We start from the raw sequence: 24,787 nt of genomic DNA, 5'->3' as shown, positions 1-24,787 counted from the left end.
TGCCTTTGAACCAGATTCCTGGACTTTTGAACCCCAGTTGTTACTGTTGCTGCTGTATATAGGGTTGGGAACCCGGAACATAGCTTTCCGGCGCCCCAGGCTCCTCCTGCTCCCCCCAGGCCTGGGGAAAACAAACCCGCCCCCTCCCGCGGCCGCTGTGCTATGCACTTCCCGGCATGCCTTTATGCGCCAGGGCCCTGGGAGACCCATTTTGCTAAACTGAGGTCCAGCCCACTGTAGTCCTCTACCTGAGGACAGGAGTTGAAGTAAGTGTTCCGTATCCCACTTAGGATCCTCCCTCCTCCCTCCCTCCTATCTCTCCCTCTTCTGGGTGCCAAGCCCAGGGCACCCTCCACTTCTACCCACTCCCCTTCCAGAGGCTGGGCCAGGAAGGGGCAGCACCCATGAGCCTGGGTCCCCGCTTTCGCCTCCTGCACGCTTCCATCCACACCCAGCATCAACTTAGCTGCAGGACGTCAGCCATCTGGCAGCCTGTGCCCATCTTCACAGACACCCGGGCATGGAGGCTGCGTGGAGCTGTGATCGCTAGTTCCTCCACACAGCCACACATCTTCCCGATAGGTGCTCCCTTCTTTGGAGACGGCTTGAAGATGTCCAGTATCTTTGGTGGCTGCCACTCTCCCTCCTCGGAGGGTGGAAGCAATGGCTGAGACTGGAGGGAAGAGGTCCAGAGCTACTACTGGGGACACCGCCACTCAGTATTGTCACCTGGGGGCACTCAGACATGTGGCAGGGAAGGCTTGCCTGGGGGCGCCGCCCACCACAGGTTTCCCCTGGTGCTGGAGTAGGGGATCAGGGCCCTGCTCTGAATAGCCGGCCTCAGGTGGGCGCCGGAGACAGGGCAGCCAGGGAGAACATGAGCCAGACGCCTTATCTCACAGATTGCTGGGAGGGCAGAGGCAGCAAACATACCTGTGGGCAGGTCCGTTCAAGGTCAGTGTGACAGTTGGCATGAACTCCTGCCTGCTCAGGTCTCCCCAGCAGGGCTTGAAGCAGGCTCCCAACCCCGCTGCTCCAAGAGCCGAGAGCTGTGCGGAGAAAGGCACAAACCCAGCAACTGGTGGGAAAGAGCGACTGCAGCTGCCTGCAGAACGGCGCTAACAGAGCTGCCATGTTGTTGTTGTTAGTCGCCGTTGAGTTTCCTCCAACGCATGGTCACCCCATGCGCAACTGCGGTGTGATGGATCACTTTTTTGTGGCCTTTCTAGCCAGGATCTTCTAAGTCGTATCCAAGTGATTGGATGGGACTGTGCAGATAGGATAATTGTGGCCCACCAAAGGGATTGGTCAGTTTTGCCATCCCGCTGGGCTTGAAATGAATGACCCCAGAAGCAGAGAGTGATTCTCCTGCCACCAAGGAAGAACAGCCAAGAGCCAGCATGTCCCATGGACCCGGGATGGCTGCACTGAGAAGCTCCTGGAAGCAGGAAACCAAGAGACAGTGAGCTGTAACCCTGAAGATGGTGAGAAGCGGTGGCAGGAGAGACCCGGCAGCAGAGACCCCGCATCAGGAGACAGTGTGATGGGCTTCTTAGCCCACGGAGAGGGAAAGCTGAGTGCCTTTGGGAAGAGGCCTAGGGCCAGGGAGAGGCGAGCCCGCAAGCATGGCTAGGAAGAGCCTGTCCTGATGGAAGAGCCTGTCCTGATGGAAGAGCCTGTCCTGATGGAAGAGCCTGTCCTGATGCATCCTTGACTGTTCCGGAGCCTGAATTGTAACTGTGACTTCCCTAAACCCCATAATTGTGAGTATTGTCTGTGAGTTCTGTGAGGCCATTGCAATGAGTTATCGAGCCCAGCAGAGAAGTAGACAGTGTTGTGAGAGGGACAGTTGGTGTCAGAATTGGTAAAGATGGCGGGGAGAGAAGGCATATCTGACCTCTGCCTCACAGGAATCAGCCCTGGGCTGTTGATCTTTAGCCTTGGGCTATTGATCTTGATTCTCCTTTCCTCTTAGGAAGTCAGAGGAGGTTGGATACTGCCCCACGCCGTTCCTACATCAACAGAAAGAAACGTTCCCCAGTCCTGTGCCATCTTCACAATTGTTGATATGGCCAAGTCCATTGTTGTGGCTACTGTGTACTTTGAGTGCCTTCCAACGTCGGGGGCTCTTCTTCCAGTACCATATTGGACAATGTTCTGTTGTGCTCCATAGGGTTTTCTTTGGTCGTCTTTTGGAAGTGGATCTCCACCCCTTTCTTCCTAGTCTTTTTTAGTCTGGAAGCTCCTCTGAAACTTGTCCACCAGGGGTGACCCTGCTGGTACTTGAAAATACCGGTGGCATCACTTCCAGTATCAAAGCAACACAGGAGCCACAACAATATGACACACTGACAGATGGTAGAGAATTACCACCTGACTCTGCAATTCCACTCCTGGGTATATACCCAGAAGGCTTGAAAGCAGGGATTCAGATACCTGTACACCAATGTTCCCTGCAGCACTATTCACAACAGCCAAAAGGTAGAAACCACCCAAGTGCCCATCAACAGACGAATGGATGAACAAAATATGGTCTATCCACACAACAAAATATTACTCAGTCTTAAAGAGAGATGAAGTACTCATACATACTACAACATGGATGAACCTTGAAGACATGCTGCTGAGCGAAACAGGTCAGACACAAAAGGACAGATCTGTAGGACCCCACTTATTTGCAGTATCCAGAATAGGCAAATGCATAGAGACCAAAAGTGATAAGTGATTGCCCAGGGCTGCGGGAGGGAAGCGGGAGTGACTGCTAATGGACGCAGGGCCTCTTTTCCACGTGATGAAAAAGTTCGGGCAATAGTGATGATGGTGGTACAACATGGCAGATGGAATTCATGTCACTGAATTGTGTACCTAAAATGGCTAAAATGTCAAATTTTTTTGTTACATGTATCTTACCACAATAAAATAAAAACCTGGGGCTCAGGGGCTCAGGAGGAATAAGACTGTCACCCGTGAATAGGTGACAGGCAGATCCATGTACTCCTTGGGGCCTTCTTTCTCTCATTGCACAAATATCGATGGGGTGCCCACACTGGTGAGCCGGCCCATGCTGAGTGGACACACCCTGTGCACAGAGCCCGGGGTGGAGAGGGTTAAGCTAGCGACATCAGGACACCCAGCAGAGATGGAAGAGCAGAGGGGTGGGTAGGTTTGGGCAGAAGCAAGGCATGGCCACAGACAAAACGACAAGGTGAGGATGCAGGGGCCCAGGTGAGGTGGCAGGAGCAGTGGACAAAAGATGAGGGGCCAAGACTGAGTGCAACGGCCAGGCGGTGGGGAGATCCAACCGCACCCCAGGGGTGAACAGGGAACTCGTTTCGAAGTGGGTCTAGTGGCAGGAAGCCAAGCCTGAGTCTGGTTGTGGCGTAAAATGTGGACCTGAGGGCCTATAAGAACCACGTCCGAGGTGGGCGGAGGGCTGGGGCTGAGTGCAAACTGTGTGATCAAAGCAGAGAGCTGATGGATGTTTCTGGAAGCAAAGAATGGGTGTCAGCCTGGGAAACTGAGGAACAGAGAAAGGGAAGGGCTGATCAACCGGTTTTTTTTTTTTTTTACGGTATGCACTAACTTGCTTTGAGTGGGGTAGTACAGGCTTAATTGTATTCACTTGCTAATTTGCAGTGAGCAATTTCACATGGGTTTCACCACATGGTCACTGTGGTGGGGGACAGGTGACATTGTGCATGGCAGATTGGCGGAAAGGCACAATAGGGCCCGTGCCTACCTTCCTTATTGGGTAATCTGACCCTGGAGGGAGGAGCTGGGCCTGGTGCAGCTTGGGGGCCAGGAGCAGACCCCCCCCTCCAGTTCACCTCCTACCAGTCACCTTCCCCTGTGTGGTAGGGTATTGTATCCTGGGGCCAGTGGGCTTGTGCTCCCCAATCCAGGCTTCCCAACACGAGGATGAGAGTGGCCTGGGGCTCGGGGACAAGCTCCTGGTTAAAATGCTCCAGCTCTGCGCAGCTCTGCATAGAGGAGGGGTGCCCCTACCCCAACAGGCAAGGATGCCAGGGCCACCCCTCTTTCCTCCACTTCAGCTGCACTCGGCCAGCCACCGGGCCGTACCCCGTGGAGGGAAGCTGGCCCGGGGCTCCGGAACACGTGCTTGGCACGGCCTCCCTCCGGTGTCCTCAAGGGCTGGCACTCGGATCCCGCCAGGATTTTCTTCCAGGAAAAAGACAGCATTCAGCTCCCAAGTCTGCGAACACCAGCCCTGAGCCGGCTGCCTGCGGTGTGCATCCCAGCACTGTGCCTGGGCTGAAGAGGGGCTGGACCAAGGCCGGGCCTCCAAGCAGCTCCAGGGTGCCAGGCTCCAAGGCACATCTGAAGGCTCCAGGCCCCTTCCCCGGGTTTCATGACCCAGGGAGGATGCTGCTCCCACCCCCGGCTGGGCACATTCAATTCTAATTATTTCTGCCTAGATGTCACCTTTTACCACCCTCACCTGCCTCCTCCATCTCTGGATAAAGGACGGGTGGCTTTCCCTGCTCCCTCCCGGCTTCCTGACATCAGGAAGAATGTGTTTCCATTTCCTTTGATGTCTTTTACAAGTTGCATCTCATTTCCTGCTTGGGTATGTCTGACCTCAAGTGACTCCAGCCCTGCCCGAGGGCTGAGAGATTGCCAATTCCATGCCCCGCCCTGAGGCCACTTTGACGCCTTCCTTCCTTCCTCCATCTCTTCCCTCCCTCCCTCCTGCCCTCCTGCCCTCTCTCTCCCTCCCTCCTTCCTTCTCTTTCTCCTCTCTCTCCCTCTCCCTCTCCTCTCTCTCCCTCTCCCTCTCCTCTCTCTCCCTCTCCCTCCCCTCCCTCTCCCCTCCCACCCTCCCTCCTCTCCTCTGCCTCCCTCTCCTCTCTCTCCCTCTCCACTCTATCCCTCTATTTCCCTCTCTCCCCCTCCCTCCCTCTCTCCCCCCTCCCCTTCCCTCCCTCTCTCACCCCTTCCCCTCCCTCCCTCTCTCTCCTGCTGTCTCCCTCCCTCCCTCTCCCCTCCCACCCTCCCTCCCTCCGCTCCTCTCCCTCCCTCCCTCCGCTCCTCTCCCTCCCTCTCCTCTCTCCCTTTCCACTGTATCCCTCTATTTCCCTCTCTCCCCCTCCCTCCCTCTCTCCCCTTCCCTCTCTCTCCTCCTCCTTCCCTCTCCCCCTCCCTCTCTCTCCCTCCCTCCCTCTCTCTCCTGCTGTCTCCCTCCCTCTCCCCTCCCTCCCCTCCCCTCCCTCCCCTTCCCTCTCTCCCCCTTCTCCTCTCTCTCCCCCTCACCCCCACGTTAGGCACATGGCTTCCAGCATCATCAGGCACAAACAGAACTATCTTCAGAGCAGGGACTTGAGAGGCAGAGCACAGCCCCTGCCCCTTTGGGGTACACCAGACCAAAATGGGATCCCTCAGCAGAGGAGGACCAGGGCTGAGAGAGAGGTTAGCAGGAGAAAACACAGGAGACAGGCACCAGGTATACTTTGTCTGATCCCTGGCTAGAATCCTCCATCCCAGTCGCCCTGGCATAGGACCATGTGGCCCACTGAGCCGCTCCGTGGGGGGGTGTGGGGGACTAGGATGGCTCTCTGCAGGGGCTCTCGGGCCATCTCAGGCTCCCTCAGACAGTGGCCACCAGGTCACGGTACTCACCTTAGCCTCCCCCCCAGCCCTGCCTACACCCCTTCAAGTTCAGCCCTGCCATCCAGACCCCATGCTTCTCTCCAGGTCCTGAAAGCACAGTTCTGGGGTGATCAGAAGGAATAGCCCCCAATGCAACAGGGGCTCCCCCGTCAGGCGGCCCACTGAGATTGTCCAGCCTGATGGAGCAGGGAGCGTGGGTGAGGGCAGCACCAAACCAGTTGCTGTGGACTTGATTCAAACTTACAGCGACCCCAGGTGACAGAATAGAACTGCCCCATAGGGTTTCCAAGGAGCAGCTGGTGGATTCGATCTGCCAAACTTTTGGTTAGCAGCTGAGCTCTTACCCACTGCACTACCAGGCTCCAGCATGAAGGGCTGAGGGGACTAAAGTGGGGGAGGCTGAAAGAGGTAGATATCACAGGACAACCTTTGTAGAACCAGAGAACATTCAAGTTAGACAGGCCCCTGGAGACCTGCCACCCCTACACTCTCTATTTAGAGAGGGGAAACTGAGGCCCATCCTTTGCTTCCCTCACCATAGACAGGCCTACCCCAGGGGAGAGGAGGGTCTGACCCCAGCAGGAACAGGGAAGTCCCAAATGGGGGGCCATCAGAGGGAAACTCTGTTCCAGCCAGGCCCCACCCCACCACGATGAGCCCTCAGAGGTCCCCCAGGTGGAACTGGTAATACCCCCCATGTGTTTTCTATGCATCACCCCCCAGTACAACCCAACGGCTGCCTTGCCCACCCTTATCCACACACAAAGCTGGTGGTGGTGGTGGTCATAGCTGTCAAGTTGATTCCCACTCACGGAGACCCCGAGTGTGCAGAGGAGAACTGCTCCATAGGGTTCTCAAGGCTGTGGTCTTTGACAAGCAGATCACCAGGCCCGTCTTCCAAGGCTCCACAGCGTGGGTTTGAACCTCCAACCTTTCAGTTAGCAGTCAAGCACTTAACCGTTTGCACCGCCCAAGGACTCCTTACATTTCCATTTTCATTGCCACCGCATCAGCAGAAGGGATGAAGGTGCCCAAGGAGCCACCCAAGCAGACACATACTGCTGGCCAGCATCCCAGGGTGAACATGGGACGAGGGCCTCCCTGGATGGGACAAGTGCACCTGTGTGACAAATCCTCAGGAGCAACCAGACACAAGTGAGACTCGCCAGCGTGGCCATGAGTGCCCAAAGACAGACTGCTCTGGGCCGATCCCCAGGGCAGGGGCTCCCACGTCTTGGCCAAATAGTGGCATGGGGTCAGCAACAATTTATGTCATTTTTAAACAAGTACAGTGCCTGTCCTGAAAACCCACTGGTATTCTTCTAGAAAAATGGGAAGGTAGTGCTTTCCAAAAGGAGCCCTGGTGGCACATTGGATAAGTGCTCAGCTGCTAACTGAAAGGTCAGTGGTCTAAACCCACCAACTGCTTCACAGGAGTACAGAGTAAAGAAGTGGCAGTCTGCTCCCGTAAAGATTAAAAAAAAAAAAAAAAAAAAGATTACAGCCTAGGAAATCCTATGGGGCAGTTCTTCTCTGTCCTATAAGGTCGCAATGAATCAGAATCATGCCATCGTGGCTCAGTGGTTAACGGTCTAGCTGATAACTAAAAGGTCAACGGTTAGAAACCATCAGCAGCTCCCTGTAAAGACTTATAGCCAAGAAAACCCTGTGGAGCAGTTCTCCTCTGTCCTGTAGGGTCTCTTGCTATGAGTCGGAGTCCACTCAATGGCAGTGGCTTTGGTTTACGGGTTTAGCGCTTCCCAGACTAGCTGATGAGCCCTGCTTCTGAAGGCGGCATCTTCCCATGTGGCATTCACAGAGACAAAGCTTGCTTGGGCTGCACGCTGAAGAATTTACAGGTGGAAGGCGTGTGCTCTGGGGTTTCCTTTAAAATAAAGCAGAAATAGAGTGACAAGATGGAAAAATGTCCACAACTGTTGTTGGTGTGGCTGGTGAGACCCTGGAGCTGATCGTACTGTTCTATCACCTTTTCTGTATGCTTGACATCTGTCATCAATTTTCTTCAAAAAGGGGTAGGAGTGATGTTATTCCTGAGAAACTCTAAAACCAGCTACCAAAAAAGAAAAAGTAGATGGTTGTACAAATTGAAACACAGTTATTTATATAATCTCTTTATATATTTTCTTAGCTTTTTATTATTATTTTACATTTCTAAATATTTAAAATAAAACAAAAATGTTATACACAGATATTTGTAGAGGGTCAGCGAAAAAGAAGAGCCTCAATGAGATGGACTGACACAGTGGCTGCAACGATGGGCTCAAGCATGACAACGACTGTACGGATGGCGCGGGACCGGGCAGTGTTTCGTTCTGTCTCACAGAGGGTCGCTGTGAGTCAGAACCGACTCAACGGCACCTAACACAAACAACATGTTACATATACAACACATATCTACTGGTGTTGTTAGGTGCTATCGAGTTTGTTCCGGCTCAGCAACCCTACCTGCAACAGAACGAAACGCTGCCCGATCCTGCATCATCCTCACATCCTTGTTATGCTTGAGCCCATTGTTAAAGCCATTGTGTCAAACTATCTCATCGAGGATCTTCCTATTTTTCGATGACCCTGTACTTTACCAAGCATGATGTCCTTCTCCAGGGACTGATCCCTCCTAATATCATGTCCAAAGTATGTGAGACAAAGTCTCACTGTCCTTGTTGTAATGAGCATTCTGGCTGTACTTCTCCCAAGACAGATTTGTTCATTCTCCTGGTAGTCCATGGTACATTCAATATTCTTCCACAAAACCATAATTCAAAGGCACCAATTCTTCAGTCTTCCTTATTCATTGTCCGGCTTTCATAAGCATATGAGGCAATTGAAAATACCAAAGCTTAGGTCAAGCTCACCTTAGTTCTCAAAGTGACACCTTTGCAGTTCATGGTATACTCAGTTGAAAACACCATGGCTTGGGTCAGGCGCACCTCAGTATTCAAGAGGACCTCTTTGCTCTTCAACACTTTAAAGAGGTCTTTTGCAGCAGATTTGCTGCAAAGCAATGCATCTTTTGATTTCTTGACTGCTGCTTCAATGGGTGTTGACTGTGGATCCAAGTAAAATGAAATCCTTGACAGCCTCAATCTTTTCTCCGTTTATCATGATGTTGCTTATTGGTCCAGTTGTGAGGATTTTCGTTTTCTTTATGTTGAGGTGCAATCCATACTGAAGACTGTGGTCTTTGATCTTCATCAGTTTTAAATGCTTCAAGTCCTCTTTACTTTCAGCAAGCAAGGTTGTGGCATCTGCATATCTCATGTTGTTAACGAGTCTTCCTCCAATGCTGATGTCCCGTTCTTCTTCATATAGTCCAGCTTCTCGGATTATTTGCTCAGCATACAGATTGAATAAGTCATGGTGGAAGGATACAACGCTGATGCACATCTTTCTTGACATGAAACCATTCAGTATCCCCTTGTTCTGTTGGAAAGACTGCCTCTCGGTCTAAGCACAGGCTCCTCATGAGCACCATTAGGTGTTCGGGAATTCCCATTCTTCGCAATGTTATCCATAACTTGTTATGATCCACACAGTCGAATGCCTTTGCGTAGTCAATAAAACACAGGTAAGTGTCTTTCTGGTATTCTCTGCTTTCAGCTATGCTCCATCTGACATCAATGATATTTCTTGTTCCACATCCTCTTCTGAATCTGGCTTGAATTTCTGGCAATTCCCTGTCAATGTACTGCTGCAACCGCTTTTGAAATGATCTTCAGCAAAATTTTTGCTTCCTTGTGATATTAAGGAAATTGTTCATTACTTTCCGCATTATGTTGGATCACCTTTCCTTGGAATAGGCATAAATACGGATCTCTTTCAGTCGGTTGGCCAGGTAGCTGGCTTCCAAATTTCTTGGCATAGACAAGTGAGCACCTGCAGGCTGCACCTGTTTGTTGAAACATCTCAGTTGGTATTCTGTCAATTCCTGGAGCCTTGTTTTTCACCAATGCCTTCAGTACAGCTTGAACTTCTTCCTTCAGTACCATCGGTTCTTGATCCTACGCTACCTCCTGAAATGGCTGAACATCAACCAATTCTTTTCGGTAGAGTGACTCAGTGTATTCCTTCCATCATCTTTTGATCCTTCCTGCTTCATTCAATATTTTCCCCTTTGAGTCCTTCAATACTCCAACTCGAAGTTTAATTTTTTTCTTCAGTTCTTTGAGCTTGAGAAATGCCGAGCATGCTCTTCTCTTTTGGTTTTCTATCTCCAGCTCTTTTCACCTGTCATTATAATACTTTACTTTGTCTTCTCAAGCTGCCCTTTGAAACCTTCTTTTCACCTCTTTGAGTTCATCATTTTTCCTTTCACTTTAGCTACTCAACGTTCCAGAGTAACTTTCACCCTGACATCCACTTTAGTCTTTTCTTTCTTTCCTGTCTTTTTAATGACCTTTTACTTTCTTCATGTATGATGACCTTCATGTCATTCCACAACTCATCTGGTCTTCAGTCATTAGTGTTCAACATGTCAAATCTATTCTTGAGATGTCTCTAAATTCAGGTGGGATATATTCAAGGTTGTACTTTGGTCTCATGGAGTTGTTCTAATTTTCTTCAACTTCAACTTCAGCTTGCATATGAGCAGTTGATGGTCTGCTCCACAGTTGACCTCTGGCCTTGTTCTGCCTGGTGATTTTGAGCTTTTTCAACGTTTCTTTCCACAAATGTAGTCAATCTGATTCCTGTGTATTCCATTTGGTGAGGTCCATGTGTATAGTCACCACTTATATTGTCGAAAAAAGATATTTGCAATGAAGAAGCTGTTGCTCTTAAAAAATTCTATCATGCAATCTCCAGCATCCCTTCTATCACCAAGACCATATTTTCCAACTACCAAGTGCTCTTCTTTGTCTCCAACTTTAGCGTCCCAATCGCCAGTAATTACAAATGCATCTTGATTGCATGTTTGATCAATTTCAGACTGCAGAAGTTGGTGAAAATTTTCAATTTCCTCATCTTTGGCATTAGTGGTTGGTGCATAATTTGAATAACAGTCATAATAACTGGTGTTCCTTGTAGGTGTATGGATATTATCCTATTAGTGACAGCGTTGTACTTCAGGAAAAATCATGAATTTTTTTTTTTTTTTACAATGAACTTGACGCCATTCCTCTACAAGTTGTCATTCCCAGCATAGTAGACCATATGATTGATTCAAAATAGCCAATACCAGTCCATTTCAGCTCACTAATGCCTAGGATATCAGTCTTTATGCAGTCCATTTCATTTTTGATGACTTCCAATTTTCCTAGATTCATACTTCGTACATTCCATGTTCTGATTATTAATACATGCCTGCAGCCGTTTCTTCTCATTTTGAGTTGTGCCACCTTGGCAAATGAGAGTCCCAAAAGCTTGACTCCATCATTATCATTAAGATCTACTCTATTTTGAGGGGGCAGCTCTTCCCCAGGAGTATTCTTAGCCATCTTACCCTTTAGGCTCATCTTCCGGCACTATAATATTCCACTGCTATTCCTAAGGTTTTCACTGGCGAGTTTTCTCAGAGATAGACTGCCAGGTCCTTCTTTCTAGTTTGTCTTAGTCTGGAATCTCTGCTGAAAGGTATCCACCAACAGTGATCCTGCTGGTGTTTGAAATACTGGTGGCATAGCGTCCAGTATCACAGCAACACGTAAGCCACCACAGTACAACAAACTGACAGACACATGGTGGATGTACAATATATACATACATTATATATATATATGTATACACACATTATATAATGGTGTATATATGCTGTTGCATATAATATAAACCCCATTATATATGTGTATATATCTGTGTATAATATGAACACATAATATATGAATGGATGTATAATGTATGTATAGAAGTCCTGGGGTGGCCTAGATGGTTAAGTGCTTGACTGCTAGCTGAAAGGCTGGCGGTTCAAACCCACCCAGAGGCTCCTGGAAAGTCAAGTTTGGCAATCTGCTTCCGAAAGGTCACAGCTCTGAAAACTTTATGGAGCAGTTCTACTCTGACACATGGGGTCGCATGAGTCAGAATTGACTCAATGGCAACTAACAACAATTTATATATATATATATAGCTGCAGCAGTATTTCTACACGGAACTGCCAGAAATTCAAGCTGGAGTCAGAAGAGTGAAACAAGGAATATCATTGCTGATGTCAGATGGATTTGCCTGAATGCAGAGCATATCAGAAAGATGTTTACCTGTGTTTCATTGACTATGCAAAGGCATGCAACTGTGTGGATCATAACAAATTATGGATAACATTGCAAAGAATGGGAATTCCAGAACACTTAATTGTGCTCATGAGGAACCTGTACATACACAAAAAGGCAGTATTTCAAACAGAATAAGGGGATACTGTGTGGTTTAAAGTCAGAAAAGCTGTGCGTCAGGGTTGTATCCTTTCACCATAACTTATTCAATCTGTATGCTAAGCAAATAATCAGAGAAGCTGGACTATATGAAGAAGATCGGGGCATCAGGATTGGAGGAAAACTCATTAACAACCCGCGTTATGCAGATGACACAACCTTGCTTGCTGAAAGTGAAGAGGACTTGAAGCACTTACTAGTGAAGGTCAAAGACCACAGCCTTCAGTATGGATTACACCTCAACATAAAGAAAACAAAAATTCTCACAACTGGACCAATAAGCAACATCATGGTAAATGGAGAAAAGATTGAGGCTGTCAAGGATTTCATTTTACTTGGAACCACAATCAACACCATGGAAGCAGCAGTCAAGAAATCAAACAACTCATTGCATTGGACAAATTTGCTGCAAAGGACCTCTTTAAACTGTTGAAAAGCAAAGAAGTCACCTTGAAGACCAAGATGTGCCTCACCCAAGCCATGGTGTTTTCAATCACATCATAGGCGTGAGAAAGCTGGAGGATGAATAAGGGAGACTGAAGGGGAATCGACGCCTTTGAATTGTGCTGTTGGCAAAGAATATTGAATATCCCATGGACTGCCAGAAGAACGAATAAATAGGTCTTGGAAGAAGTACAGCCAGAATCCTCCTTAGAATCAAGGATGGTGAGACTACGTCTTACATACTTTGGACATGTTGTCAGGAGGGATCAGTCCCTGGAGAAGGAAGGACATCAAAGGGTTGCTATGAGTCAGAATCGACTCGATGGCAGCTAACAACAACCTAACAACAATATATATGGACCTCACCAGATGGAATACACAGGAATCAAATCAACTACATCTGTGGAAAGAGATGATGGAAAACCTCGTTATCATCCGTCAGGACAAGGCCAGGGGCCGACTGTGGATCAGGCCATCAATTGCTTATATGCAAGTTCAAGTTGAAGTTGAAGAAAATAGAACAAGTCCATTAGAGCCAAAATACGACCTTGAGTATATCCCACCTGAATTTAGAGACCACCTCAAGACTGGATTTGATTAATGTCACACGCAAGTAATATTTTGCTGAAGATCATTCAAAAGCGGTTGTAGTAGTACATCAACAGGCAACGGCCAGAAGTTCAAGCCAGATTCATCAACGACAGCAATACAATGAAGTGTATGAGAGTGGGACTGCCTTATCTTTCCAGGTCTCACAAGTTTTCTGCCTTTGATAGAGTATAGTCTTACCACTTTTCTGTAGTTCGTTTTCAGTGGAAAATATTTGAGTTTTCCTTCTCTGAACAGTTTTTGCCTTATACAGGTTCTGGCTTTTGCAGGTTTTACTGTAATATGTCGTTGTTGTTGTTAGGTGTCGTCAGGTTGGTTCTGACTCATAGCAACCCTAAATACAACACAACACAACGAAAACACTGCCCAGTCCTGCGACATCCTTACAATCGTTGCTATGCTTCAGCCTATTTTTGCAGCAACTGCGTCAATCCATCTCGTTGAGGGTCTTCCTCTTTTTTACTGACCCTCTACTTTACCGAGCATGATGTCCTTCTCCAGGGACTGGTCCCTCCTGATAACATGTCCAAAGTATGTGACACAAAGTCTCACCATCCTCCCTCCTAAGGAGCATTCTGGCCACACTTCTTCCCAGACAGATTTGTCCATTCTTCTGGATTCTTCTGGCAGTCCATGGTATGCTCAATATTCTTTGACAACATCATAATTCAAAGGCATCAATTCTTCAGTCTTCCTTATTCGTTGTCCAGCTTTCACATGCATATCAGGCGATTGAAAACACCACGGCTTGGGTCAGGCTCTCTTTAGTCCTCAAGGTGACATCTTTGCTTTTTAATACTTTAAAGAGGTCTTTTACAGCAGATTTGCCCAATGCAATGAGTCATTTGATTTCTAGGCTGCTACTTCCATGGGTGTTGATTGTGGATCCAAGTAAAATGAAATCCTTGACAACTTCAATCTTTTCTCTGTTTATCATGATGTTGCTCATTGGTCCAGTTGTGAGGGTTTTTGTTTTCTTTATGTTGAGGCGTAATCCATACTGAAGGCTGTGGTCTTTGATCTTCCTCAGTAAGTGCTTCAAGTCCTCTTTACTTTCTGCAAGCAAGGTTGTGTCATCTGCATAACGCAGGTTGTTAATGAGTCTTCCTCCAATCCTGATGCCCTGTTCTTCTTCATATAGTCCAGCTTCCCAGATTATTTGCTCAGCATACAGATTGAATAGTTATGGTGAAAGGATACAACCCTGAAGCACACCTTTCCTGATTTTAAATCATGCACTATCCCCTTGTTCTTTTCAAACAACTGCCTCTTGGTCTATGTATAGGTTCCTCATGAGCACAATTAAGAGTTCCGGAATTCCTGTTCTTCACAATGTTATCCATAGTTTGTTATGATCCACACAGTTGAATGCCTTTGCATAGTCAATAAAACATAGGTAAACATCTTTGTTGTATTCTCTGCTTTCAGCCAGGAGCCATCTGACATCAACAGTGATATCGCTGGTTCCACGTCCTCTTCTGAATCCATCTTGTACTTCTGGCAGGTCAATGTACTGCTGCAACTGCTTTTGAATGATCTTCAGCAAAATATTACTTGCATGTGATATTAATGATAGTTTTCAATAAGTTCTACATTCCTTTGGATCTCCTTTCTTTGGAATGGGCACAAATATGGATCTCTACCAGTCGGTTGGCAGAGTAGCTGTTCCCAAATTTCTTGGCATAGACAAGTGAGCACCTCCAACGCAGCATCTGTTTGTTGAAACATCTCAGTTGGTATCCTGTCACTGCCTGGAGCCTTTTTTTTTTGGCCAATGCCTTCGGTGCAGCTTAGACTTCTTCCTTCAGTACTATCGGTTCCTGATCATACTCTACCTCCTGAAATGTTTAAACGTGACCAATGCTTTTTAGTATAATGACTCTGTGTATTCTTTCCATCTTCTTTTGATCCTTTCTGCGTCGTTCAATATATATATATATATACATGCATTATATACATGTATATAATATATACACATTCCATATACACACACGTTATTGTATTGTTAGGTGCCATCGGGTTGATTCTGACTCATAGTGATGCCACGTGACAGAGTGGAGCTGCCCCCATAGGATCTTCTAGGCTGTAATTTTTGCTGGAACAGGTTGCCAGGTCTTTTCTCCCACAGACTGGCTAGTGGGTTCGAACCCCGACCTTTCGGTTTCCAGCCAAGGGCTTAACCAATGCACCACCAGGACTCCTTATATACACACTGTTGTTGTTGTTAGGTGCCGTCAAGTCGGTTCCGACTCATAGAGACCCTATGCACAACAGAACAAAACACTGCCCAGTCCTGCGCCATCCTTACAATCGTTGTTAGGCTGGAGCTCATTGTTGCAGCCGCTGTGTCAATCCACCTCGTTGAGGGGCTTCCTCTTTTCTGCTGACCCTGTACTCTGCCAAACATGATGTCCTTCTCCAGGAACTCATTCCTCCTGACAACACGTCCAAAGTATGTAAGACAGAGTCTCGCCATCCTTGCTTCTAAGGAGCATTCTGGCCGCACTTCTTCCAAGGCAGATTTGTTTGTTCTTTTGGCAGTCCATGGTATATTCAATATTCTTCGCCAACACCACAATTCAAAGGCGTCAACTCTTCTTCGGTCTTCCTTATTCACTGTCCAGCTTTCACACGCCTATGATGTGATTGAAAATACCATGGCTTGGGTCAGGCACACCTTAGTCTTCAGGGTGACGTCTTTGCTCTTCAACACTTTGAAGAGGTCCTTTGCAGCAGATTTACCCAATGCGATGTGTCGTTTGATTTCTTGACTGCTACTTCCATGGCTGTTGATTGTGGATCCAAGTAAAATGAAATCCTTGACAACTTCAATCTTTTCTCCGTTTATCATGATGTTGCTCATTGGTCCAGTTGTGAGGATTTTTGTTTTCTTTATGTTGAGGTGTAATCCATACTGAACGCTGTGGTCTCTGATCTTCATTAGTAAGTGCTTCAAGTCCTCTTCACTTTCAGCAAGCAAGGTTGTGTCATTTGCATAATGCAGGTTGTTAATGAGCCTTCCTCCAATCCTGATGCCCCGATCTTCTTCATATAGTCCAGCTTCTCGGATTATTTGCTCAGCATACAAATTAAATAGGTATGGTGAACGAATACAACCCTGACGCACACCTTTCCTGACTTTAAACCAATCAGCATCCCCTTGCTCTGTCCGAACAACTGCCTCTTGATCTATGTAAAGGTTCCACGTGAGCACAATTAAGTGTTCTGGAATTCCCATTCTTCGCAGTGTTATCCATAGTTTGTTATCATCCACACAGTCGAATGCCTTTGCATAGTCAATAAAACACAGGTAAACAACCGTCTGGTATTCTCTGCTTTCAGCCAGGATCCCTCTGACATCAGCAATGAGATCCCTGGTTCCACGTCCTCTTCTGAATCCGGCCTGAATTTCTGGCAGTTCCCTGTCCATATACTGCTGCAGCCGTTTTTGAATGATCTTCAGCAGAATTTTGCTTGCATGTGATATTAACGATATTGTTTATATGTATGTATTCATATATACATATAATAAGAAGGCAGAACTGGTTGTTGGCAAAAAAGCCCTTATTAATGGATCTCATTGTGCCATCTCAGTGGCCTTGGGGATGAGGAATCCTCGCTGTCATGTGCACTGTGTCACATGCCACCAGCTTTCTGCCTCTCACCTGGATGCAGCCCTGGGCGCCAAGCGGAATCCATGCCTGGTATTTGGTCAGTTCACACACAACAGGAATTGCTCGTTAACTTTTGTTCTGTTTGTGGCTGAAAATCCATGCTGGAGGAAAGGGTGTTTTGTTTTTTGTTTTTAATTAGGTAGCAGTTGTTTTTGTGAGTCCTGGAACAAACCCTCTCCCAAAATGTGCTGGATATAAACTGTGCCCTGGCACTGCATACTGCCAGGTAGGGTGTTGTGGCAAGATGGCCACAAACGCTTTGCCACTTGAACCAGTGAGAACCAGAGCCTGACTCCCCTCACCTTGAACCTCACCTGGTCTCAATAACTTGCTTGATGAAGAGAATGCGGAGGAGGTTATTGGAAGCCTTGCAGCTTCCACCTTGGTCTTATGGAACGGTTGCTCTTGGGGCCCAGCCGCCATGCTGGGAGGAAGCCCAAGCGGGCCTGTGGAGAAGCCACGTGAACAGGAAGTGAGGCCCCCAACTGACAGCTGGCCTTACCCAGCCAGGCCCGTGAATGAGGCACCCTGGAGTTGATCATCCAACCCCAACCCCATCTGCCCACTGCATCTCTTCCCAAATTCCTGACTCAAAGAATCATAGGTATAAATAAAATTGCTGTTTTAAACCACAAAGTATTAGGATTGCTTTTTAGTCAGCAATAGATAGAAGGCACGAGATGCCAGTTCATACAAGACTTTAGGCCCCTGGCATTGAGTACCTCTGGGGTCATGACGTGGGTCTGAAGAGGATGGTGGACCTGAAAGCCATTTGACACTGGAATAGGCTGACCCCTGAGAAGCAAGACCCACCTCTGAGTGTTTTAAAACAATGGCTAAGATAAAAATCATTTCTTCGTGATGCTGATAAGCTCATTTCTATTTTTTAGGGGCTTGTCCATGGAGCATGTCCCAATGACATAATCAATATCTCTACTCTCCGTGGAACGCACACTTTAGGGCCTAAATAACACAATTTTTCAGTTTCAGAATAAGCAATTGGGACTTCTTAAGTGCTCCAGACCATGGGACAAGCAGCTGCATGACTGAGACTTTGACCCTCCCCAAACGCTTGACAAGTTTCTTCAAAAATAAAAAAATAAGATGAAGTATTGGACATTTTTTAAAGCACAAACACTACAGCAGACTGGAGTAGAGTCAAAGAGAGTACAGGGACCCGTTCGAGGCCAAGTTGAACCCCTCAACCTCCCAGCTCTTAAACGTCGCAGGCTCGAGTTAGTACCTGTGGGGCCCGGAACGTGGCTCTCGGGACGAGTCTCTCCGTCATTTCTGCACATGTGTCCCCGTATCCAGAACAACGTGAGTGTGCCTGCTATCCTTCCTGAAAACCTGGAGCCACCAGCTGGGATCTTCTGGTTTACTAGAAATAAAGAAGAAGAGGGAAACTGTATCTGTCTGCTCTGTTTACACTTTGCTGCAGTGACAAACAGCCCCAACAGCTCAGGAGCTGCGAAGTATTCCTCGCCCATTGTGATAGTCCCATCATCAGTGGGCTGTGGCTGTGCTCACTTCACCGTCACCCAAGGGGTGGTCCCTACCTGGGATCTTGCTGGTCTCACAGCAGAGGGATCCTACGTTGACGCCTGAAGCTTCCGCTTGGCACCAGTACCTATCTGGCCGGTAGTCAGGTGGCCGAGTCTGATATCGACATGCTTCTTGTTGTCGTTGTTGGCTGCTGCCGAGTCGGCTGCGACGTAACGGCCACCCCATGTACAGCAGAACGGGACACCGCCCGGTCCTGTGCCATCTTCGCAATTGTCGGTGCGCTCAAGGCCACCGCTGTGGCTCTTGCGCAATCCGTCGAGGTTCTCCCTGCTGCCGCTGACCCTCCGTTTCACCAAACAGGATGTCCTTGCCTAGCGATTGGTCTCTCCCGATGACGTAGCCAGAGTCAGCGAGCTGAAGTCTCTCCATCCTCGCTTCTAAGGAGCATTCCGCTTGTATTGTTTCTAAGACTGGTTTGTTAGTTTTTCTGGCAGCCCACGGTATGTTCCATACTCCTCACCAACACCGCAGTTCAAACACATCAATTATTCTCTGCCTTCCTTTTTCCTTATCCAACTTTAGCGTGCATATGAGGTGACTGGAAACACTGTGGCTTGGGTCAGGTTCACCTTAGTCATCAAAGCGTCATCTTCGCTTTTTAGGACTTTAAAGAGGTATTTTGCAGTAGATTTGCCCAGTGCAATACCTCAGGGGATGTAAAATCCTCTGGCGGGAGGGGGCAGGAGAGGCAGCAAATATTTGGACAATAATGCAACCGGGAGGAGCCCTGGTGGCACAGTGGTTAAACGTTCAGCTGCTAACTGAAAGTTCAGCGGCTTGAACCCACCCAGTGACTCCATCGGAGAAAAAACCTGGCAATCTGCTCCCTTAAAGGTTACGGCCTAGAAAACCCTGTGGAGCAGCTCTACTCTGTCCTGCAGGGTCGCTGTGAGTTGGAATCGACTCCAGGGCACCCAAGGACAGCAACGCAGTCAGGGAACCGAGCAGTGGCTCCAGGACTTCAGCACTAAGCAGAATCTAACCATTCTATAAAGGAGACAAGGCCACAGTTGCCCCTGTTAATTTTTAATTGCGCTTTATTATTTTAATGAGTGGTGGGGTTTTGTGTTGTTTTTTGTTGGTGGTGGTCTTTGTTTTTTTTTTTTTCCAAGTCACCTAAAATTGGTGGTTGGTGTGTCACGGTGGAGACAGTCTGAAGGAAGTACACTGTTCTTGAGACGGGACAGCACTGAGGAGCAGGGCATGGGGTCAGTGGTTCTGGGCTGGCCCCTGGCTTTGCCTCTCTGAACCCCATCCCCATCTGAACAGGGGGTGCTAACTCATTTGTAGGGCAGCCGAGAGAATTGACTGACTCGTGGAAAGCTCCTTGTTTGTGTCCACGGGGCCTGGTTCAGAGTGCAGGTGGGGGCGGGGGTGCTGAATTACAACTCCCCAGACCCCAGAGGAACCCCTGGTGGCACCGTGGTTAAGAGCTCAGCTGCTAACCAAAAGGTCAGCAGTTTGAATCCACCAGCTGCTCCTTGGAAACCCTACGGGGCAGTTCTGCTCTGTTCTGTGGGGTTGCTGTGAGTCAGGATCGACTCGACAACAATGGGTATGGGCAGAGCCCAAAGGAAGGGACGTTGACTTCTGCTCCCCCACTTCTCTGGGAAGCCAGCCTCAGCTCGGAGAAGGGCCCCGTGTCACACCGACATGGAGCCAGAAACTTCAGGGGCCCCCATGCCTCCTTTCCTGCACCCCCACCCCAGACATCCAGTCCCACAGCAGACCCCACTGGTTCTCACTCCAAATATATCTCCTAGCCCTCAGCCTGCTCCGGCCCCCAGCCCACTATTCCACACACACTCCAGGTCTCAGGGCCTTTGAACTGGCTGCTCGCTCTGCCTGGGGCAATCCTCTCCCAGTTAGTCCACACGACTCCCACCCTCCACCTCCCTCAGCCTCAGATGCCACCTGCCAGGGGGCTGCGGAGGGGTCATTATGACTGTGCCCTTCCTGCCTGCCAGCCCAGTGCTCCATGTGATACACACATTAACTCATGGTCCCCACCAGGCCCTGGGAGGCTGGGCTCCCTATCCCCTACCTCCCTCCTCTCCATGGGGCAGGGTGCTGCAACGATTTTGAGCTCGAGCTCCGGAGCCGGACTGCACCCATCCAAAGTCCCTCAGCCCTGCCGTGGTCAGTTACGTGACCTTGGGCAGGTTACCCAGCGCCTTGGCTTCCTCCTCTGGCAGATGGGGAGCACCAAGGGACCCTGTTGGTAGGACGGTGCTGAGGGTGAATGGTACCCAGCACACGGCTGGCACAGAGAAAGTGCCCAAGGCTACAAGCCATTACTGCCCTGGGTGTGGGCTATGTGGTTGCTGTCGTCATCGTTATCATGTGTCCATACGCAAGTGTCCGTCCCTGGATGGTCTGGACTCGCATGAGGCCTGGGCACAGGGAGGAAAGGCCCGGCCTCTGGCTGCAGGATGCTCACCAACGCTGCCCATGGCGAAGGTACGTGAGAAGAGAGCTTTGCAAACGGGGCCATCAGGTGCTTGCCCTTCCATGATTACCCTCATATGAGAATCACAGGACTTTAGAGTGGGAAGGAACCTTAGACACTTCTCAGTCCAGATGGGGAAACTGAGGCCCACAGAGGGAAAGAAGGGCCTTCTGGAGCTCACTGTGGGAGCCCCATGACTTGAAACCCAGCACTGTTTCCCTGGGGTGGGTGACCTCCTGGGTTCTGCAGGCAAGCCCTGCCTGGGAGAGAAAGAAACCCAGCCCGAGGAATGACTGCTTTGGAAAAAGTCACACCTGGAGTGACACCAGCAAGCTGGGCAGCAGGTGGGCTGCAGTCAGGGTCCCCACATCCAGGGCCTGGGCTATGAGACACTGAGTAAGGTACCCATCCTGGCTGGTCCTGCCTACAAAAGGAGGCCTCCCCAGCAGGGGTGCTGTTGGGTGTGAGGAGACCAGCCCAGGCAGGTTCTGTCATCCATCGATAAGCTATCCCTTTGGGTCACTTTGAGCCCCCAGGAGCCCCTGCCAGGCACCCAGCATCCTCCCTGGCCACTCCTCCATTGCCCACCTCAGAAGGTAGCTTGACCCTCCTCATACTCCAAAGCACCTCGTTCTGGTCACTTAGGTGGGCACTCCTTCCCACAGAAGAGGCCCCAAGCCTGGAGTCAGGTCTGCACTGGCTAACTGCCAGGTTACTCTCAGGCTGAGGGTTGTAGAGGAGGCAGTCGGCCTGTCCCTCTTATTTCTGGGGCCCTTCTCAGCACCTGGCCCCAGCAGGTCCATCCAGTCCCTGTCTCCCCTTGCCCTTTCAGGCAATTGCGGGAGGTTAATTATATGTCTAAATGCATCTTGAAAATCGAGGGTGAAGCTGGGCCTTTGTCCCTGATCTCTGGGTGTGTGGGGACTTTATTCATGCGTCCAGCCCCAGAAGAGTTAACTTAAAAAAATACACCACCGCTCTCTGCTTCTCCAGGCCAAACTCACCAGAGAAAATACTGCTAGCCGCCCTGTTTTTGCTATTTTACGTCACCCTTTCCATTGTAAGCCATCATTTTCAGAGGTTTATAGGTCAGCTATAAAAAATAAACCTCTGCTTTTTGACTGAAAGGGAGCACTTTGAAACCAGGAGGCTGGTGGGGCCGACAGTGCAGGCAGGGGGTACAGAGGAGTGGATGCAGCCTCGAATTCTCCCAGCATCCCCAACAGGGCCCAAGCCCCCTTGGAACCCACCCCAACCCAACCCCGGCCCCACAGGCCTGGAGTCGCCCCTTCCCATGGCACCCCATAGGCGTGAGCAGCAGCCCTGGCGGACCCTGGCCCATGAAGCTGCGAACCCTGGAGCCTCCCGCCTTGGGACCCCAACTTTGTGTGAGGAACTCAAATCACGGGTCCGCTGTCTCAGGGCTGGCCTCACAGTCAGGGGGCGTCTGTCTTGACCAAGTCCCTGCAGGTGCCCACGAGTCCCAGTCCCCAGCCTTGCAGGAGGCAGCCCGCCCGCTTCCCCAAATGCAGAAGGAAGGAGCTTTCCTGAGAGTCAGGAAAGCAAGGGGGCTTGGGGCTCGATGGCAGATTAGAGACCGTGCACCCGCCTCAGGGGGCCGCACCCAGCCCACACCTGTTCCCCCAGCCTGGAACGTGGAGGCTGACACATCTGGCCGGGTGGTACTGCCCCTCCCCAGGTGAGGACCTGAGACCTGAGCAGAAAGCCCCCTCCTGTTTCTGGCAGACAGTGTAGAAAGCAGCCCAGGCTGCCCTGTCCCCCCACTCTGTGCTGAGCAGCAGATTTGGCCCTTTGGCTTGTTCTGTCTCCCCCTAACTTTTTGGGGTGCGTGAGAAGGAGAAAGCAGGAGGCGTGTTGAAGCAGAGAGGACCCCGGGGTTGCAGCATTTGTCGGCCTCTTTATTAGGAACCCGGCGGAGGCGGGCCGGGGCAGTGGTACAGACGGCTCAGGAACCTTTGTAACAGATTTGTCTTCAAGTTTACAAGTAATAGTAAAAGAAGCGACAGCAGAAGCGAAGAGACTGCAAGCTAGATGGCTTTGTAGGCGGCTACAGCTGGAGAGCAGCCCTCCCGGGGGCCTGCTGGAAATGCATTTACATGTGTTGTGGGCCCGATGCAGGTGACCGCGCCTTTGGCAGAAACCAGTAACCGAGCGATGGCGTGGCAGAGGGACCCACGCCTCCACATAAATAGAAATATAAGTTAGTATAACCTCTTAAACTTTTTGTACAAATATACATGCTTTTTTTCTGTTTTTTTCTCTTTTTTTTGTCTTTTTTCTTTTTTCAGCACTGAGGTTCAGCAGAGATTAAACACTTTATATAAATGACTCTTAAAGCTTTACACCTTGGGACCAGTGTACTCGGAATACATCTAGATATAAAGGAGTTACTAATACATTGCACAGTATTTAATCTTTAAACGAAACCGAACTCTGCTCCGCGGCTGCCACCGCAGGTTGCTGCTACATGGACGGTCCCAGCCGAGGCCCTGTGCTCCTCCGGTCTCCGCGCCCCGCCGGGCTCCCTCGGGGCTCCTCAGGGGCGAGGCTGCGGGAGAGAGGCGCCAGCGGATGAGCGCGGACGGCGGGGACCCGCGGGGGCGGCGGGGACCCGTGGGGACTTCCCCGCCCGCTGCCGCGGGGACACTCACCTCGCTTACCGCAGGCGCTTACGCGGAGTTTGCTCCGGTGCGCCGACGGCGGCGGGGGCGCCGGGCGCCGGGCAGCCCGCTGGGACCTCCCCCGACGACTTGTTCTCGGGGGCAGTTCTCTTGCGTTTGGCGAAGAAATCTACGGGGGGGCGGGCGGGCGGGCGACAGCGCGCGGGGCCGTCAGGGCGGGCCGGCGGGTGGGGGCGCCGTGCCGCCCGCGCCGAGGTCCGCGGCGGGTCAGCTTTGTTTACGTCGCCGGCAATGTGCTGTGTAAGCATTTCCCCTTGTCCCGCGGCCAAGCCCCCCGGGCCGCAGCCTCGTTAACCCCCTCGGCGCCGCGCTCGCCGCGCGACGCGCCGAGAAGGGCTCCCGCGGCCGGGCTGTGACCGGCTCCCAGGGGACCCGGCGCGGGCGCGGCCTGCCCCCTGCCACCTCCCGGCCGGCAGTCCCAGGGCACGGCCACCGAGACGGGGCGGCCGCGCCCGGGGCGCCGCGGGCCCTTTAATGCCACGGAGGAGGCGGGACGCGGGCCGGGCCGGGAGCGGGACAAAGCGGGCCGCGGCGGACTCACCTGAGATGAGCGGCCCGGGCAGCTTCTTGATCGCGGCGCCGCTGGCGGGCGCGGCGGGCGCGGGGCGCGCTGCCATCCCCGAGAGCGGGGGCTCCGCCAGGGGCTCCGGGCTGCGCGGCGCGGGCATCGCGCCCTGCTCGTCGCTGCCCTGGGGCGCGGCGGCCGGGTCCGGGCCGGGCGGCGCAATCGGGGCGCTGGGCGGCGGCGCCGGCGCCTCCCCGCGGCCGTCCAGGGTCTCGGCGGCCGGCGGCCCGGGAGGCGGGTCGGTGCCGGCGGCGCGAGGGCCGCGGGGCCCCACTTGCAGGCGGCAGCGCCCCACCTGCACCGTTTCGCGGTAGAAGGCGGGCACCGACTCGCTGTCCACCTCTATCCACTGCAGGCGCCCGGGACCCGGCAGGGGCCTGTCCAGCTCGAAGTCGTAGTCCCAGCGGCGCTGCTCCTCGGCGTGCAGCTCGGCCAGGCGGGCCTGCAGCTCGACGCGCAGCGCCTCGTGGTCCACCGGGCCGAAGAGCCTGCGGCAGGCGCTGGTGCGCACGAGCGGCGGGAGAGGTCGACGGCCGGCCAGGCGCTCCATTGTCGCGTCTCTGCGGAGGGACACGTCGGACATGGCCGGGTGCGCGGGGAGGAGAGGGGCCGGGGAGCGGGGAGAGGAGGAGGAGAGGGAGGCGGCTCCGAGCAGGCCCCGGCGAGGACCCGCGCGCAGCTGCCCCGGCCGGCGAGGGCGCGCGGCGGTACCTGGCTGTCTGGCCCGTGGCTGCGGCGGCGTTTGCTCCCCGTCTCTCAGGCTGGCGGCC

General features: G+C 51.1%; 1 protein-coding gene across 4 annotated transcripts; it reads right to left on the bottom strand.

Annotated features, from left to right (window-relative positions):
• Window positions 1-233: 233 nt before the first annotated feature.
• CDKN1C (cyclin dependent kinase inhibitor 1C) lies at window positions 234-24,711 on the bottom strand. 4 transcript variants are annotated; one of them, XM_049892831.1, is made up of 4 exons: window positions 23,994-24,711; window positions 17,979-18,116; window positions 934-1,049; window positions 234-673 (listed from the first exon to the last, which is right to left on the bottom strand). In XM_049892831.1, the coding sequence occupies exons 1-4, from the start codon at window positions 24,598-24,600 to the stop codon at window positions 458-460; spliced, it is 1,077 nt and encodes a 358-aa protein (XP_049748788.1). In that variant the 5' UTR covers window positions 24,601-24,711; the 3' UTR covers window positions 234-457. The 4 variants fall into 4 exon arrangements, with proteins under 4 accessions (XP_049748788.1, XP_049748790.1, XP_049748789.1 ...); XM_049892833.1 differs by lacking the exons at window positions 234-673; window positions 934-1,049 and adding an exon at window positions 7,111-7,513; XM_049892832.1 differs by lacking the exons at window positions 234-673; window positions 934-1,049 and adding an exon at window positions 8,168-17,181.
• Between the last annotated feature and the right edge of the window lie 76 nt (window positions 24,712-24,787).

The sequence above is a fragment of the Elephas maximus genome, chromosome 7, assembly GCF_024166365.1.
Source record: "Elephas maximus indicus isolate mEleMax1 chromosome 7, mEleMax1 primary haplotype, whole genome shotgun sequence".
NCBI classification, from domain to species: domain Eukaryota; kingdom Metazoa; phylum Chordata; class Mammalia; order Proboscidea; family Elephantidae; genus Elephas; species Elephas maximus.
The sequence above is the reverse complement of the archived record's forward strand: the minus strand, read 5'-3'. Positions and strand labels throughout refer to the sequence as shown.

Excerpts from the sequence above, each read along its gene's own strand:
- CDKN1C (XM_049892831.1), bottom strand. The coding sequence starts at position 24,600 with ATGTCCGACGTGTCCCTCCGCAGAGACGCGACAATGGAGCGCCTGGCC. Across the intron at positions 18,117-23,993 it reads GCCCGGGCCGCTCATCTCAG|TAAACCAGAAGATCCCAGCT; the intron begins GTGAGTCCGCCG and ends CTTTATTTCTAG. Across the intron at positions 1,050-17,978 it reads CCACGTTCCGGGCCCCACAG|CTCTCGGCTCTTGGAGCAGC; the intron begins GTACTAACTCGA and ends TTCTCCGCACAG.